At 38.5% G+C, this 14,123-nt stretch overlaps 1 protein-coding gene across 10 annotated transcripts in view; it reads right to left on the bottom strand.

Annotated features, from left to right (window-relative positions):
- The window catches only part of dnm2a (dynamin 2a), a 62,282-nt gene that overhangs the window by 1,477 nt on the left and 46,682 nt on the right, over window positions 1–14,123 (bottom strand). For 6 of the 10 annotated variants that reach the window (XM_048168013.1, XM_048168572.1, XM_048168404.1 and 3 more), the window contains 5 exons: window positions 14,002–14,113; window positions 12,369–12,533; window positions 12,027–12,250; window positions 10,950–11,186; window positions 1,854–4,055 (listed from right to left, as the gene is read on the bottom strand). In XM_048168013.1, the coding sequence (XP_048023970.1) occupies window positions 3,986–4,055; window positions 10,950–11,186; window positions 12,027–12,250; window positions 12,369–12,533; window positions 14,002–14,113 (808 nt within the window). In that variant the 3' untranslated portion in view covers window positions 1,854–3,985. Of the gene's footprint in view, window positions 1–1,853; window positions 4,056–10,949; window positions 11,187–12,026; window positions 12,251–12,368; window positions 12,534–14,001; window positions 14,114–14,123 lie in introns of those variants that run through there. The other 4 variants (XM_048168101.1, XM_048168646.1, XM_048168734.1 and 1 more) reach the window with 2 other exon arrangements.

Raw genomic sequence — 14,123 nt, forward strand, 5'->3', positions numbered from 1 at the left:
TGAACGAAAACGTTTTGAAACGGTATTGGTGGATGCTCCACTGACCAATTTAAACACCACTGATTGGCCATTGTGTTCACATGCTCAACATTAGCTACTACCCCTGTTGGATAAACTGGTTAGGTAGGTTTTGAAGAATGGAAGCTGGTTTGAGCTGGATTATGCTGGTCATTAGCTGGTTTAAGATAGTCAAGTGCTGGTCCTAAAATGGTTCTGGACCAGCTTAATCCAGCACATGACCAGCATAAACCAGCTCAAACCAGCTTCCATGCTTCAAAACCTACCACGGCCACAACACTTCAAAAACACATTGTAAATAGATGCTTTACAGGAGCGTTTGAACGAGTCCCTATCAGCAGATATCAAATTGATCTAGTACTCTGTAATACCGGTACAGTAGAAAGGCTGGTATCATTACATTTTTTTTTTTTTTTTAATTTATGGATCAATTCGGTACCAAAATTACCAGTACCTTTTGACAACACTAGCACTTTACAGTCAAGATTCTTCTGCCTTTTTAGTTCCGACATAATCATGTTATCTAACAATTACAAAATAGTTTTTTTTTTTTATAAATATGTGAATTAATTCTAATCAGTAGAAGACAGAATCCCACAACCCTTGCATGGTAGAAGTTAATTTGAATTCAACACAGCCCTAAATTGGGAGTCAAGGACTCTATACACTTATTGCGAATATTCACATTTTGAATTGAAACAAAACATTCCTACTGTTTAGGACACACTAATACTTACAGTATAACGCATAGTATTTAAAACAGATAGCAAGCAAATTGGGATGCAGTCAATATATTAAAGCAATTAAAAATAAGTTGATAAAAATAAAATACAAAATAAAAAAGAATCATTTTTTGTTTAGCTGAATCTGAATAGGCTGACTTCTCTACTATAGGTGAAAAACTGTATGGAAAATGAGTATTTCTGAATTTATAGTATCCATAACACAGTAGGCGAAAAGTACCCATGTGACCAACTACTTCCACTGAGATTCTGAAGTGCGCACTTTAATATCCCATGAGGCCTTGGGAGAGGATTTCTGAATCTTTTGTCCACTTTCAACCACTTCTGTCCTGATTTCTTCAAGAGGAGGCTCTATGGGCAAGTAAATGTAAGGATTTTCCAGATCTTTCGATCTAATGAACAAAACAAGCTTGTGCAATTTACTTATGAACGCGTCCGGAGATGCCGGAAAAAGCGTACAGAGAGCAGCAGCTTTCATTTCTGCCTTGACAGCCGCAAGACCGGCCGAATGCTGTGAGTGTTAGAAATCAGGAATGGTGAGAGAACATTGTGCTTGGTACATTTTTCGTCTTCAAACCAAATGGGTCTTCAGCCAACAAAGTTTAAATCCCGTCTGATTAGCGTGCGCATACCTTACGTGTTAGGTCAGTAGGTGGAGTGTAGATGGTCTTTTGTGGCTGTTCAAAAACATTTGACCACATGAGGATTTACACTGCGAAAGCAATCCGGTCAAATGCATTTTCGACTACCTCTGGAATTGATTGAAAGTGGACAAGCTCAAAACGTTTTACACCCCGTTTACACCTGTATTTAGCGTCGTCCACTTGTGATCCGATCAACCAAAACGCATCTCAATACCAGGTGGAAACAGGGCCATAGACTGAGACCTAAAATGTGCAGTGCTGTTGGGAGTCTCCTGAAGCAGGATTGAAAAACACTGGATTACACCAACAGAGAGTATCATCACGCTACATCCATTAGCTTTGATTTATTTCAATAAGAACACAAAGAGGAAGAGATGCATGCTGGGAGAGACATGTCATGGTAAATCAAGGAGACAGTGAGGAGACGTGACACAAGGAAACACCGACCACCAGAGCACCAGATCTTTATTATACACAACACCTTTTATTATCTCACTTCCAATTCTCATTGTGCATTTTGCTCCAAGTCCGTTTTAATTGCTACACAGGCACTTGACAATTTGTTATTCCAAAAGCATAAAAAAAGATTGCTAAATATGTCCTCAGTCCCTCACTCCATACAAAAGGACAGAATTATTAGAGGGAGAGACAGGGATTGGGTCACCATAACCTTAAAGACCACAGGAAAGTTATGGCTGCAGTGATTTGGGCTTCATCCAGTTCTTAACAGATGTTTAAGTAATTTGAAATGGGAAAAGATAAAGCTGGATACAATTTTAATTCAAGCCTTGAACTGACTGGATTGCGAAGAAGGAGCAACGGTTGCCATCACTGTAGCCATAACATACAGGAGTGACTCAAGAGCGTTCGGTATTGAAATCCGCAGGTAGTTTTTAAGTTTCACCTCATATTCAACTTAAAGCCTTCAGTTATTTACAGACATATTGCGCTCCCGTTTGCAGCAAATCCCCATTCTTATCCTCAAGTTAATCAAGAAAACAAAATTCGTTGTGGCCCATTTCCCTGTGCGCAGATCAAGAAAAGCAAACAACAATCAAAACCGGATCAATGGGAAACCAGCTGGACCGCTTTCACTATGAATTCTGTTCAACTATCATTACCTCAACCGACAGGGCACAAATCTATCGATAGCGAAGAATATCTGTCGTTCTACTCTGATGCGAACAGTTTGTGAAAAATGGCAATTAACACGAAGACAAATGCCCAGGTTATAAATAATACACTCAGAAATACATGTGTTAGTACATCTATGTCTACATGAAAGCTTTTGTTTCACCGTTTTGCTGTCCGAAAGTTCCCTGTGTCTGTCAAGTTTGAACGGACTGCTTCCATATAGCAAACGCCCCACGACCCCAAATACACCTGCATGTACCATGTTCAGCGACCTCGTGTTTGAGTGCATTCCCACTTCCTGTAGCGGCCTGATGTTTTCCCGCTCCCCCGACCCTCATTATTCCAAGCGAAATAAAAGCACCCCAAAAAGGCCTTGCAGATTAATTTAAGTTACAATAATCAAAATGCTAAGCTACCAGATTTGGAGTCGGATGTTACCTGAGACACTATCTTACAGAGCGCTGACGGGTCAGCCCGTCGCCAGTGGTTACCGTGCTTTCCAGGATTATATTCATATACACAAATTATTATTTGTATAAACAGATCATTAAAGAGATTTGCATACAAATTGCGGCATCTCCGGCTTTCTAAGAAATTCCCATCCGTGAAAACAGAAGTGCTTTTTAAGAACCGAATTTCCCGTCAAAACAGAAAGAGGATGTTGAGTGTTAACACCAAATATGAGTGTCTACATCTAGGTGTTTGTATTCGTTTGTTTGGTTAGCTGCTATGGAGTCATAATTAACAGTCGCTTGGTGCCGGAAATCATGTACATAATAAGCGGCCAACTGAACATGAAAAAAACGATACTGAGATAAAGAAATCAGATCAAAATCAATCCCACATAGAGTAATGGTAACGGTCATGGTGTCTTATTTCAGCATATCAAGTTAGAGTCAGGAAAACAGAATGAAATCAAAAAACACATGAAGAATTGTGTCTATAACAAGAAAAAGGTCTTCAACCACCCTTCAGTTCCCCAAGAACAGGAAGACGACAGGCTAGTTTAACAGCAACTAGCTTGCACAGTGCTTGTATACATCTTATCCCCCATTAAACCACTAGTCAGAGAGGAGGCATGAGTCATCTAATGTTGGTTCATCTACACAAGTTGAGTAGGATACCCCCTGGTGGTCACCTGACCTATGTGAGTGATAAAATGAGTTGAAGTTGGAGGCCACTACACCCTTTAATTCACTTTATATATTTTAACAAAATAATAACAACAATAATAATAATATTTTTTTTGAATAGTTATGTGCTTAATTTAGACCTCTGGGATTTAAAAGTAGGGATGTGATTAGCAGCGCTGGTCAGAGGACAGTTTGAGTGGATTATATTAAGGTCTATTGGTCAGGCTGTTTGTGTAGACATGCATGCACGTTTCAGTGCAGCTCTCCAGCCCTTCCTCTCGGCCCAGCACACTATGGTGCACAGCGCACGGGTCTAGTCTAGCAGGGAGGGCTCGGCGGGGCGGATAATGGTGGGCCGGTTAGGAGCGCCAGGGGGTCTTCTGCTGCAGGAGGAGAAAAGAGTGAGAAACAGAGGTGAGACATACCCACAACCACAGGGAAATGATTGAGGAGAAACGATAAGGAATTAGACGAGGCGAGACGAGGAGGGATGAGAAAAGATGAGGACAGACAAAACTAGATGAGGTTATATGCGAGGAGATGAGACTAGATGAGATGAGAAAAGACAAAAGATGAGGACAGAGAAGACTAGATAAAGTTATATGAGAGGAGATGAGACTAGATGAAGTTATATGCAAGGAGATAAGACTAGATGAGATGAGAAAAGACAAAAGATGAGGACAGAAGATTAGATGAGGTTATATGAGAGGAGATGAAAATAGATGAGAAAAGACAAAAGATGAGGACAGAGAAGACTATATGATGTTATATGAGATGAGATGAGACTAGATGAGACGAGAAAAGACAAAAGATGAGGACAGAGAAGACTAGATGAAGTTATATGAGAGGAGATGAGAATAGATGAGAAAAGACAAAAGATGAGGACAGAGAAGACTATATGATGTTATATGAGATGAGATGAGACTAGATGAGATGAGAAAAGACAAAAGATGAGGACAGAGAAGACTAGATGAAGTTATATGAGAGGAGATGAGAATAGATGAGAAAAGACAAAAGATAAGGACAGAGAAGACTATATGATGTTATATGAGATGAGATGAGACTAGATGAGATGAGAAAAGACAAAAGATGAGGACAGAGAACACTAGATATTATATGAGAGCAGATGAGAATAGATGAGAAAAGACAAAAGATGAGGACAGAGAACACTATATGAGATGAGATGAGATGAGACTAGATGAGACGAGAAAAGACAAAAGATGAGGACAGAGAAGACTAGATGAAGTTATATGAGAGGAGATGAGACTAGATGAGACGAGAAAAGACACAAGATGAGAACAGACAAGACTAGATGAAGTTATATGAGAGGAGATGAGACTAGATGAGATGAAAAAAGACAAAAGATGAAGACAGAAGATTAGATGAGGTTATATGAGAGGAGATGAGAATAGATGAGAAAAGACAAAAGATGAGGACAGAGAAGACTAGATGAGGTTATTTGAGAGGAGATGAGACTAGATGAGATGAGAAAAGACAAAAGATGAGGACAGAGAACACTATATGATGTTATATGAGAGGAGATGAGACTAGATGAGATGAGAAAAGACAAAAGATGAGGACAGAAGATTAGATGAGGTTATATGAGAGGAGATGAGAATAGATGAGAAAAGACAAAAGATGAGGACAGAGAAGACTAGATGAAGTTATATGAGAGGAGATGAGACTAGATGAGACGAGAAAAGACAAAAGATGAGGACAGAGAAGACTAGATGAAGTTATATGAGATGAGATGAGACTAGATGAGACGAGAAAAGACAAAAGATGAGGACAGAGAAGACTAGATGAAGTTATATGAGAGGAGATGAGAATAGATGAGAAAAGACAAAAGATGAGGACAGAGAAGACTATATGATGTTATATGAGATGAGATGAGACTAGATGAGATGAGAAAAGACAAAAGATGAGGACAGAGAAGACTAGATGAAGTTATATGAGAGGAGATGAGAATAGATGAGAAAAGACAAAAGATAAGGACAGAGAAGACTATATGATGTTATATGAGATGAGATGAGACTAGATGAGATGAGAAAAGACAAAAGATGAGGACAGAGAAGACTAGATGAAGTTATATGAGAGGAGACGAGAATAGATGAGAAAAGACAAAAGATAAGGACAGAGAAGACTATATGATGTTATATGAGATGAGATGAGACTAGATGAGATGAGAAAAGACAAAAGATGAGGACAGAGAAGACTAGATGAAGTTATATGAGAGGAGATGAGAATAGATGAGAAAAGACAAAAGATGAGGACAGAAGATTAGATGAGTTATATGAGAGGAGATGAGACTATAGATGAGAAAAGACAAAAGATGAGGACAGAGAAGACTAGATGAAGTTATATGAGAGGAGATGAGACTAGATGAGAGAGAAAAGACAAAAGATGAGGACAGAGAAGACTAGATGATGCAATGAGAGAAGATGAGATGAGATGAGAAAAGACAAAAGATGAGGACAGAAGATTAGATGAGGTTATATGAGAGGAGATGAGAATAGATGAGAAAAGACAAAAGATGAGGACAGAGAAGACTAGATGAAGTTATATGAGAGGAGATGAGACTAGATGAGACGAGAAAAGACAAAAGATGAGGACAGAGAAGACTAGATGAAGTTATATGAGAGGAGATGAGAATAGATGAGAAAAGACAAAAGATGAGGACAGAGAAGACTATATGATGTTATATGAGATGAGATGAGACTAGATGAGATGAGAAAAGACAAAAGATGAGGACAGAGAAGACTAGATGAAGTTATATGAGAGGAGATGAGAATAGATGAGAAAAGACAAAAGATAAGGACAGAGAAGACTATATGATGTTATATGAGATGAGATGAGACTAGATGAGATGAGAAAAGACAAAAGATGAGGACAGAGAAGACTAGATGAAGTTATATGAGAGGAGATGAGAATAGATGAGAAAAGACAAAAGATGAGGACAGAGAACACTATATGATGTTATATGAGATGAGATGAACTAGATGAGATGAGAAAAGACAAAAGATGAGGACAGAGAAGACTAGATGAAGTTATATGAGAGGAGATGAGACTAGATGAGACGAGAAAAGACAAAGATGAGGACAGAAGACAGATGAAGTTATATGAGAGGAGATGAGACAGATGAGATGAAAAAGACAAAAGATAGGACAGAAGATAGATGAGGTTATATGAGAGGAGATGAGAATAGATGAGAAAAGACAAAAGATGAGGACAGAGAAGACTAGATGATTATTTGAGAGGAGATGAGACTAGATGAGATGAGAAAAGACAAAAGATGAGGACAGAGAACACTATATGAGTTATATGAGAGGAGATGAGACTAGATGAGAAAAGACAAAAGATGAGGACAGAAGATAGATGAGGTTATATGAGAGGAGATGAGAATAGATGAGAAAAGACAAAAGATGAGGACAGAGAAGACTAGATGAAGTTATATGAGAGGAGATGAGACTAGATGAGACGAGAAAAGACAAAAGATGAGGACAGAGAAGACTAGATGAAGTTATATGAGATGAGATGAGACTAGATGAGACGAGAAAAGACAAAAGATGAGGACAGAGAAGACTAGATGAAGTTATATGAGAGGAGATGAGAATAGATGAGAAAAGACAAAAGATGAGGACAGAGAAGACTATATGATGTTATATGAGATGAGATGAGACTAGATGAGATGAGAAAAGACAAAAGATGAGGACAGAGAAGACTAGATGAAGTTATATGAGAGGAGATGAGAATAGATGAGAAAAGACAAAAGATAAGGACAGAGAAGACTATATGATGTTATATGAGATGAGATGAGACTAGATGAGATGAGAAAAGACAAAAGATGAGGACAGAGAAGACTAGATGAAGTTATATGAGAGGAGACGAGAATAGATGAGATAGAAAAGACAAAAGATGAGACAGAGAAGACTAGATGATTATATGAGAGGAGATGAGAATAGATGAGAAAAGACAAAAGATGAGGACAGAAGATTAGATGAGGTTATATGAGAGGAGATGAGAATAGATGAGAAAAGACAAAAGATAAGACAGAGAAGACTATATGAGTTATATGAGATGAGATGAGACTAGATGAGAGAGAAAAGACAAAAGATGAGGACAGAGAAGACTAGATGAAGTTATATGAGAGGAGATGAGAATAGATGAGAAAAGACAAAAGATGAGGACAGAAGATTAGATGAGGTTATATGAGAGGAGATGAGAATAGATGAGAAAAGACAAAAGATGAGGACAGAGAAGACTAGATGAAGTTATATGAGAGGAGATGAGACTAGATGAGACGAGAAAAGACAAAAGATGAGGACAGAGAAGACTAGATGAAGTTATATGAGCAGAAATGAGATGAGATGAGAAAAGACAAAAGATGAGGACAGAAGATTAGATGAGGTTATATGAGAGGAGATGAGAATAGATGAGAAAAGACAAAAGATGAGGACAGAGAAGACTAGATGAAGTTATATGAGAGGAGATGAGACTAGATGAGACGAGAAAAGACAAAAGATGAGGACAGAGAAGACTAGATGAAGTTATATGAGAGGAGATGAGAATAGATGAGAAAAGACAAAAGATGAGGACAGAGAAGACTATATGATGTTATATGAGATGAGATGAGACTAGATGAGATGAGAAAAGACAAAAGATGAGGACAGAGAAGACTAGATGAAGTTATATGAGAGGAGATGAGAATAGATGAGAAAAGACAAAAGATAAGGACAGAGAAGACTATATGATGTTATATGAGATGAGATGAGACTAGATGAGATGAGAAAAGACAAAAGATGAGGACAGAGAAGACTAGATGAAGTTATATGAGAGGAGATGAGAATAGATGAGAAAAGACAAAAGATGAGGACAGAAGATTAGATGAGGTTATATGAGAGGAGATGAGAATAGATGAGAAAAGACAAAAGATGAGGACAGAGAAGACTAGATGAGGTTATATGAGAGGAGATGAGACTAGATGAGACGAGAAAAGACAAAAGATGAGGACAGAGAAGACTAGATGAAGTTATATGAGCAGAAATGAGATGAGATGAGACAAGACAAAAGATGAGGACAGAAGATTAGATGAGGTTATATGAGAGGAGATGAGAATAGATGAGAAAAGACAAAAGATGAGGACAGAGAAGACTAGATGAAGTTATATGAGAGGAGATGAGACTAGATGAGACGAGAAAAGACAAAAGATGAGGACAGAGAAGACTAGATGAAGTTATATGAGAGGAGATGAGAATAGATGAGAAAAGACAAAAGATAGACAGAGAAGACTATATGAGATATGAGATGAGATGAGACTAGATGAGATGAGAAAAGACAAAAGATGAGGACAGAGAAGACTAGATGAAGTTATATGAGAGGAGATGAGAATAGATGAGAAAAGACAAAAGATGAGGACAGAGAACACTATATGATGTTATATATGAGATGAGATGAAACTAGATGAGATGAGAAAAGACAAAAGATGAGGACAGAGAAGACTAGATGAAGTTATAAGAGAGGAGATGAGACTAGATGAGACGAGAAAAGACACAAGATGAGACAGACAAGACTAGATGAAGTTATATGAGAGGAGATGAGACTAGATGAGATGAGAAAAGACAAAAGATGAGGACAGAAGATTAGATGAGGTTATATGAGAGGAGATGAGAATAGATGAGAAAAGACAAAAGATGAGGACAGAGAAGACTAGATGAGGTTATATGAGAGGAGATGAGACTAGATGAGATGAGAAAAGACAAAAGATGAGGACAGAGAACACTATATGATGTTATATGAGAGGAGATGAGACTAGATGAGATGAGAAAAGACAAAAGATGAGGACAGAGAAGACTAGATGAAGTTATATGAGAGGAGATGAGACTAGATGAGACGAGAAAAGACACAAGATGAGGACAGACAAGACTAGATGAAGTTATATGAGAGGAGATGAGACTAGATGAGATGAGAAAAGACAAAAGATGAGGACAGAAGATTAGATGAGGTTATATGAGAGGAGATGAGAATAGATGAGAAAAGACAAAAGATGAGGACAGAGAAGACTAGATGAGGTTATATGAGAGGAGATGAGACTAGATGAGATGAGAAAAGACAAAAGATGAGGACAGACAAGACTAGATGAGGTTATATGAGCAGAAATGAGATGAGATGAGAAAAGAAAGGACAAAGGATGAGGACAGACAAGACCAGATGAGGTTATATGAGAGGAGATGAGACTAGATGAGATGAGATGAGATGAGATGAGACGAGAAAAGAAAAGATGAGGACAGACAAGACCAGATGAGGCTACATGAGAGGAGATGAGACTAGATGAGGTGAGATGAGAAAAGACAAAAGATAAGGTAAGACAAGACTAGATGAAACTATGTAAGTGATGAGACTAGATGAGATGAGACGAGATGAAGAGAGATAAGAAGTTAGATGAGACTAGAAAAGGTGACAAGAACAGACTACACAAGAAGAAATGAAAACCAATAAGAGAAAAGATGAGGAGTGACAAGAAGTTAGATGAGACTAGATTAGAGGAGATGAGACAAGAAAAGACTAGAAGTGATGAAGAGACAAGATGAGGACAGACTACATGAGAGGAGATGAGACTAGACCAGAAGAGACTAAACAAGAGATGAAAAGAGATGAGATGAGAAGATGCTAGATGAGACTGAATGAGAACAGATGAAAAGAAAAGAGACAAGACAAGAAAAGAAAAGACAGGAAGAGACAAGCTGAAAGAGGCTAAATGAGACTAAATAAGAAAACACAAGAAGAGATGAGATGAAAAGAAACAAGACGCCAGATCAGATGACCCGAGAAAGAACAAGGGAAAAAATGAGATCAGAAGAGAAAAGATGAGGAGAATAGACATGAGAACAGACATGATAAAGAGAGACAAGGCTAGATGAGATGAGAACAGAGATGAAAAGAAGGTGAGGCTAGATGAACAGAGATGAGAAGAATCTCTAAAGAAAAAAAAAGATGAGATGAGATGAGATCAAAAGAGGAAAATGTCAACACTGGAAGGTTTAGTAAGAATATGCTGAGAAAGAAATTAGGAAAAAAATTGTTATGTGACAGGAGAGAATATCTGAATGCAAATGAATGAGAGCTAAAGAAAAAGTACATCTGTCAAACCTTTGCTCAAACGTTTCTTGTGTTTTCAACAAACGTTCACTCCTCTGAGCTTCAGACACCAGAAGCTCGTTCTCACACACACGTGAGAATAAATATCTACATGGAGGCGACACACTGGTTAACGGTCTTACCTGGGGATGCCTGGAGGGACACGGGCAGGACGGGATGGGATCTGAGGAGGGGCACTGAAAGGATCCTGGCTGCTGTTGCCGAAGGCATTCATGGGCAGGCCTGGCCGAGAGGGAATGGGCGGGGCTGCAAAGGCAGGGGTGGGGTTAAGAGGGGGCGGGCCTGGTGTTGGACCTCTCACTGCTGGAGGTCTGCTGGGGGGCGGGGCCGACGAAGGCGGTCTGCGCTGGGGGGTGGGGCTACACAGGACAGGAAAAGAAGAAATATAGAATTAAAACAAAGTATATGAAGCACACTACACTAAAAGGGATAGTTCACACAAAAATTAAACTTTATTTACTCCCAAACCAAGATGTTTTGAAAAATGTCTCAGGCTGCGTCCAAAATCGCATACTCTCTGAGTCGGGACTTCTTTTGAATAAGTAATTACTTCCACAGTGTACGAATGTTTGTAGTATGAATATAATCTGGACATACTACATTCATTGTCATGTGACCTACCAGCATCAGTTGCATTGCTTCACTTTGATGTGCAACTCGTCTCCCGTGGACTCATGGGATGGTAAAGTGTTCATCAGATGTGCACTTCAGAATCTCTGTGCAAGTAGTCATCCAGGTACTTTTCAGTCTTATGAATACTACATATTCTGACATACTACTGTTTTCACATACTGTTTTCACCTACTATAAATTAGTATGCGATTTCGGATGCAGCCGCAGTGTTTTTTTGTGTGTGTTTTTTTTGTCCATACAATGTTGTTTTGGACTCCACTGACTTTCAATTTATGGACAAAAACTGTTGAAACATTTTATTTTCACAGTAAAAAAAATAAAAGGCATAATGTTTTGGAATGGCATGAGAGTGAACTACACCTTTATAATTTCTGTAGTATTTAATTTGATGCATACTGTTTGCATAGAATGGACTACTAAATGAAACATTTGTGGATTAACCCCTACTGTTTCACATACTTAACGTAGGCAATATACAATCCATACTGCATACTAGAATTCCATTCTGACATAGAAAGCCACAATACTGGAAATCTAATTCCTTCCAATGTTGTTCATGTCCTAACCTCGACTCCGGCATCCAGCTGTCGTTCACGGGCGGAGGCACGGGAGTGGATATGGTGCTGGTGCTAATGTCTCCGATGATGCTGAGAGCCTCTTTGATGGCGTGGTACATACGCAGCATCTCGTCTCTGCGCTGGGCCTGGTCAGCAGACTCCTCCATCAGACTGTTCTGATCTCCTGAGGAGTACAGGTACGCCAGCAGCTCTGAATGGATGAAATCTTTAGCCTGGGGACAGAAAGACAAGAGAATAAGAAAGAAAGGTTAATGAAGATGAGAGGATATTTGCAATACATTACAATCAATACCTTTCAATATTAACGGTTATAAATGGTTGTGTGCTTACGCTGTTGATCATGAGATGCATGATAGTCTTGGGCATGAGGTCTCTGATGGTCTTGTTGACGATACCAATGTAGGAGTCCACCAGGTTACGGATGGTCTCCACCTGCCTCTCCAGCTGAGGGTCCATGGAGAAACTGTCGGCAGGGGCGGCATCTTCTGACTCCACCTACACACACACACAATGTATGAATGCATTTTAAAGACAACATGAAATTCAAAGTGACCTATATCCTTAATAAACATACCTGTTTATTATTATAGTCAATGCATTAGTGTGCACTATTCTAAAGAAAAAAAGTATTGTTATCTTTCATCAAATTGTAATAACTTTCTCCACCACTAAAACAATTCTGCTAACTTAACCAAGACCGTACCATTGTGCAGTTTTGTCATCTGCCACTTGAGCTCTTTAAAGCAGGACGGATTGGCTATCAATGTTTTTTTCATTCACCAGGTGGAAAAAAAGGGCGGCGCACTTGGAAAATTGCAAGCTCATTCTGGCCTTCTGGCATGAGGAGCTCAGGATTCCTTCTCCCGTCGACAGATTCCAAATCACTTGTTTTTGAAAATGGTTCATATTTTTGTTGTGAAGTGATTCAATTAAGTTACTGCCTGTGCTTTAGGAGCCTAGGGGTGTCCTGCCATTTATTTTGACCTTGTTTGTGATTTGTTTATTTTAGGGAGTATTGTATTTAAGTTTTTTTTTTTTTGTTAGGACATTTATTTATGTTTTTTTTTGTAAGTTGTTATTTTGTTTGTTGTTTTGGCCTTGGGACACCCTGAAGCTATGGCTCCTTTATTTAATTCTTTTATTCAACTTCAATAAATCATTTGTGGATCTTACTTTTATGTCTGTGGTGATCTGTCAGCAGGGGTTGGTTTCCTGTTTACCATCAAACACACGTAAAGCCCTTTTTCTTATTAGAATGGGGTGTAACAAATGGGGGCTCGTCCGGGATCTTACTTTTATGTTTTAAGCCCTTTTTCTTATTAGAACAACAGGGTGTAACACTTTTTTTTACAGTAATAGCACACCTAATAGTGTAATAACATAACACACCTGTCTTTAACAAGCTTCAGAATTTAAGATATCATGTCAATAGCACAAAATGATTATTTGATCAAATCCCTATCAGTAAGATGAAAAGAAAGTAATACTTTTATTTAACAAACATGCATTAATTGAGCAAAATGGACAGTAAAGATTGAACTTTCTATTCATAAAAAGATCCTGGACAAAAAAACAAACAAAAAAAAACAGCGTTCCACAAAAATATAAAGCAGCACTACTGATTTCAGAATTGATAATAATCAGAAATGTTTCTTGAGCATCAAATCATCATATTAGAATGATTTCTGAAAGATCATGTTACACTGAAAAACTGAGTAATGCTGAAAATTCCGTCACAAATAAATAGAAATATAGGAATAATATGGGATTTTTGAGCAAATACATGCAGCTTTGGTGGGCATAAGAGACTTCTAGTAGTGTAAGTAGTGTAGCGAGTCCTGCCCTTCATCATTTCCCATTGAATATTCAGATTGATTTGAAAGCTAAATGTGTAGACTTTAAAATCTCAACAATGGAATATGGAGTGCTTTAGTTTGCACATGTTCAAACCAAACATTTGTACCTGATCTTTCTCAGGATAAACGCCTGCTCTGAGAAAAGAGGCTTTCCAGCTATCCATGTCCTCCTGCGTGTCACAGGCCAGCTCGATCTGACGCAAGTCCTTATACACGTTCCTGTGAGGGG

The sequence above is a fragment of the Megalobrama amblycephala genome, linkage group LG1, assembly GCF_018812025.1.
Source record: "Megalobrama amblycephala isolate DHTTF-2021 linkage group LG1, ASM1881202v1, whole genome shotgun sequence".
NCBI lineage: Eukaryota > Metazoa > Chordata > Actinopteri > Cypriniformes > Xenocyprididae > Megalobrama > Megalobrama amblycephala.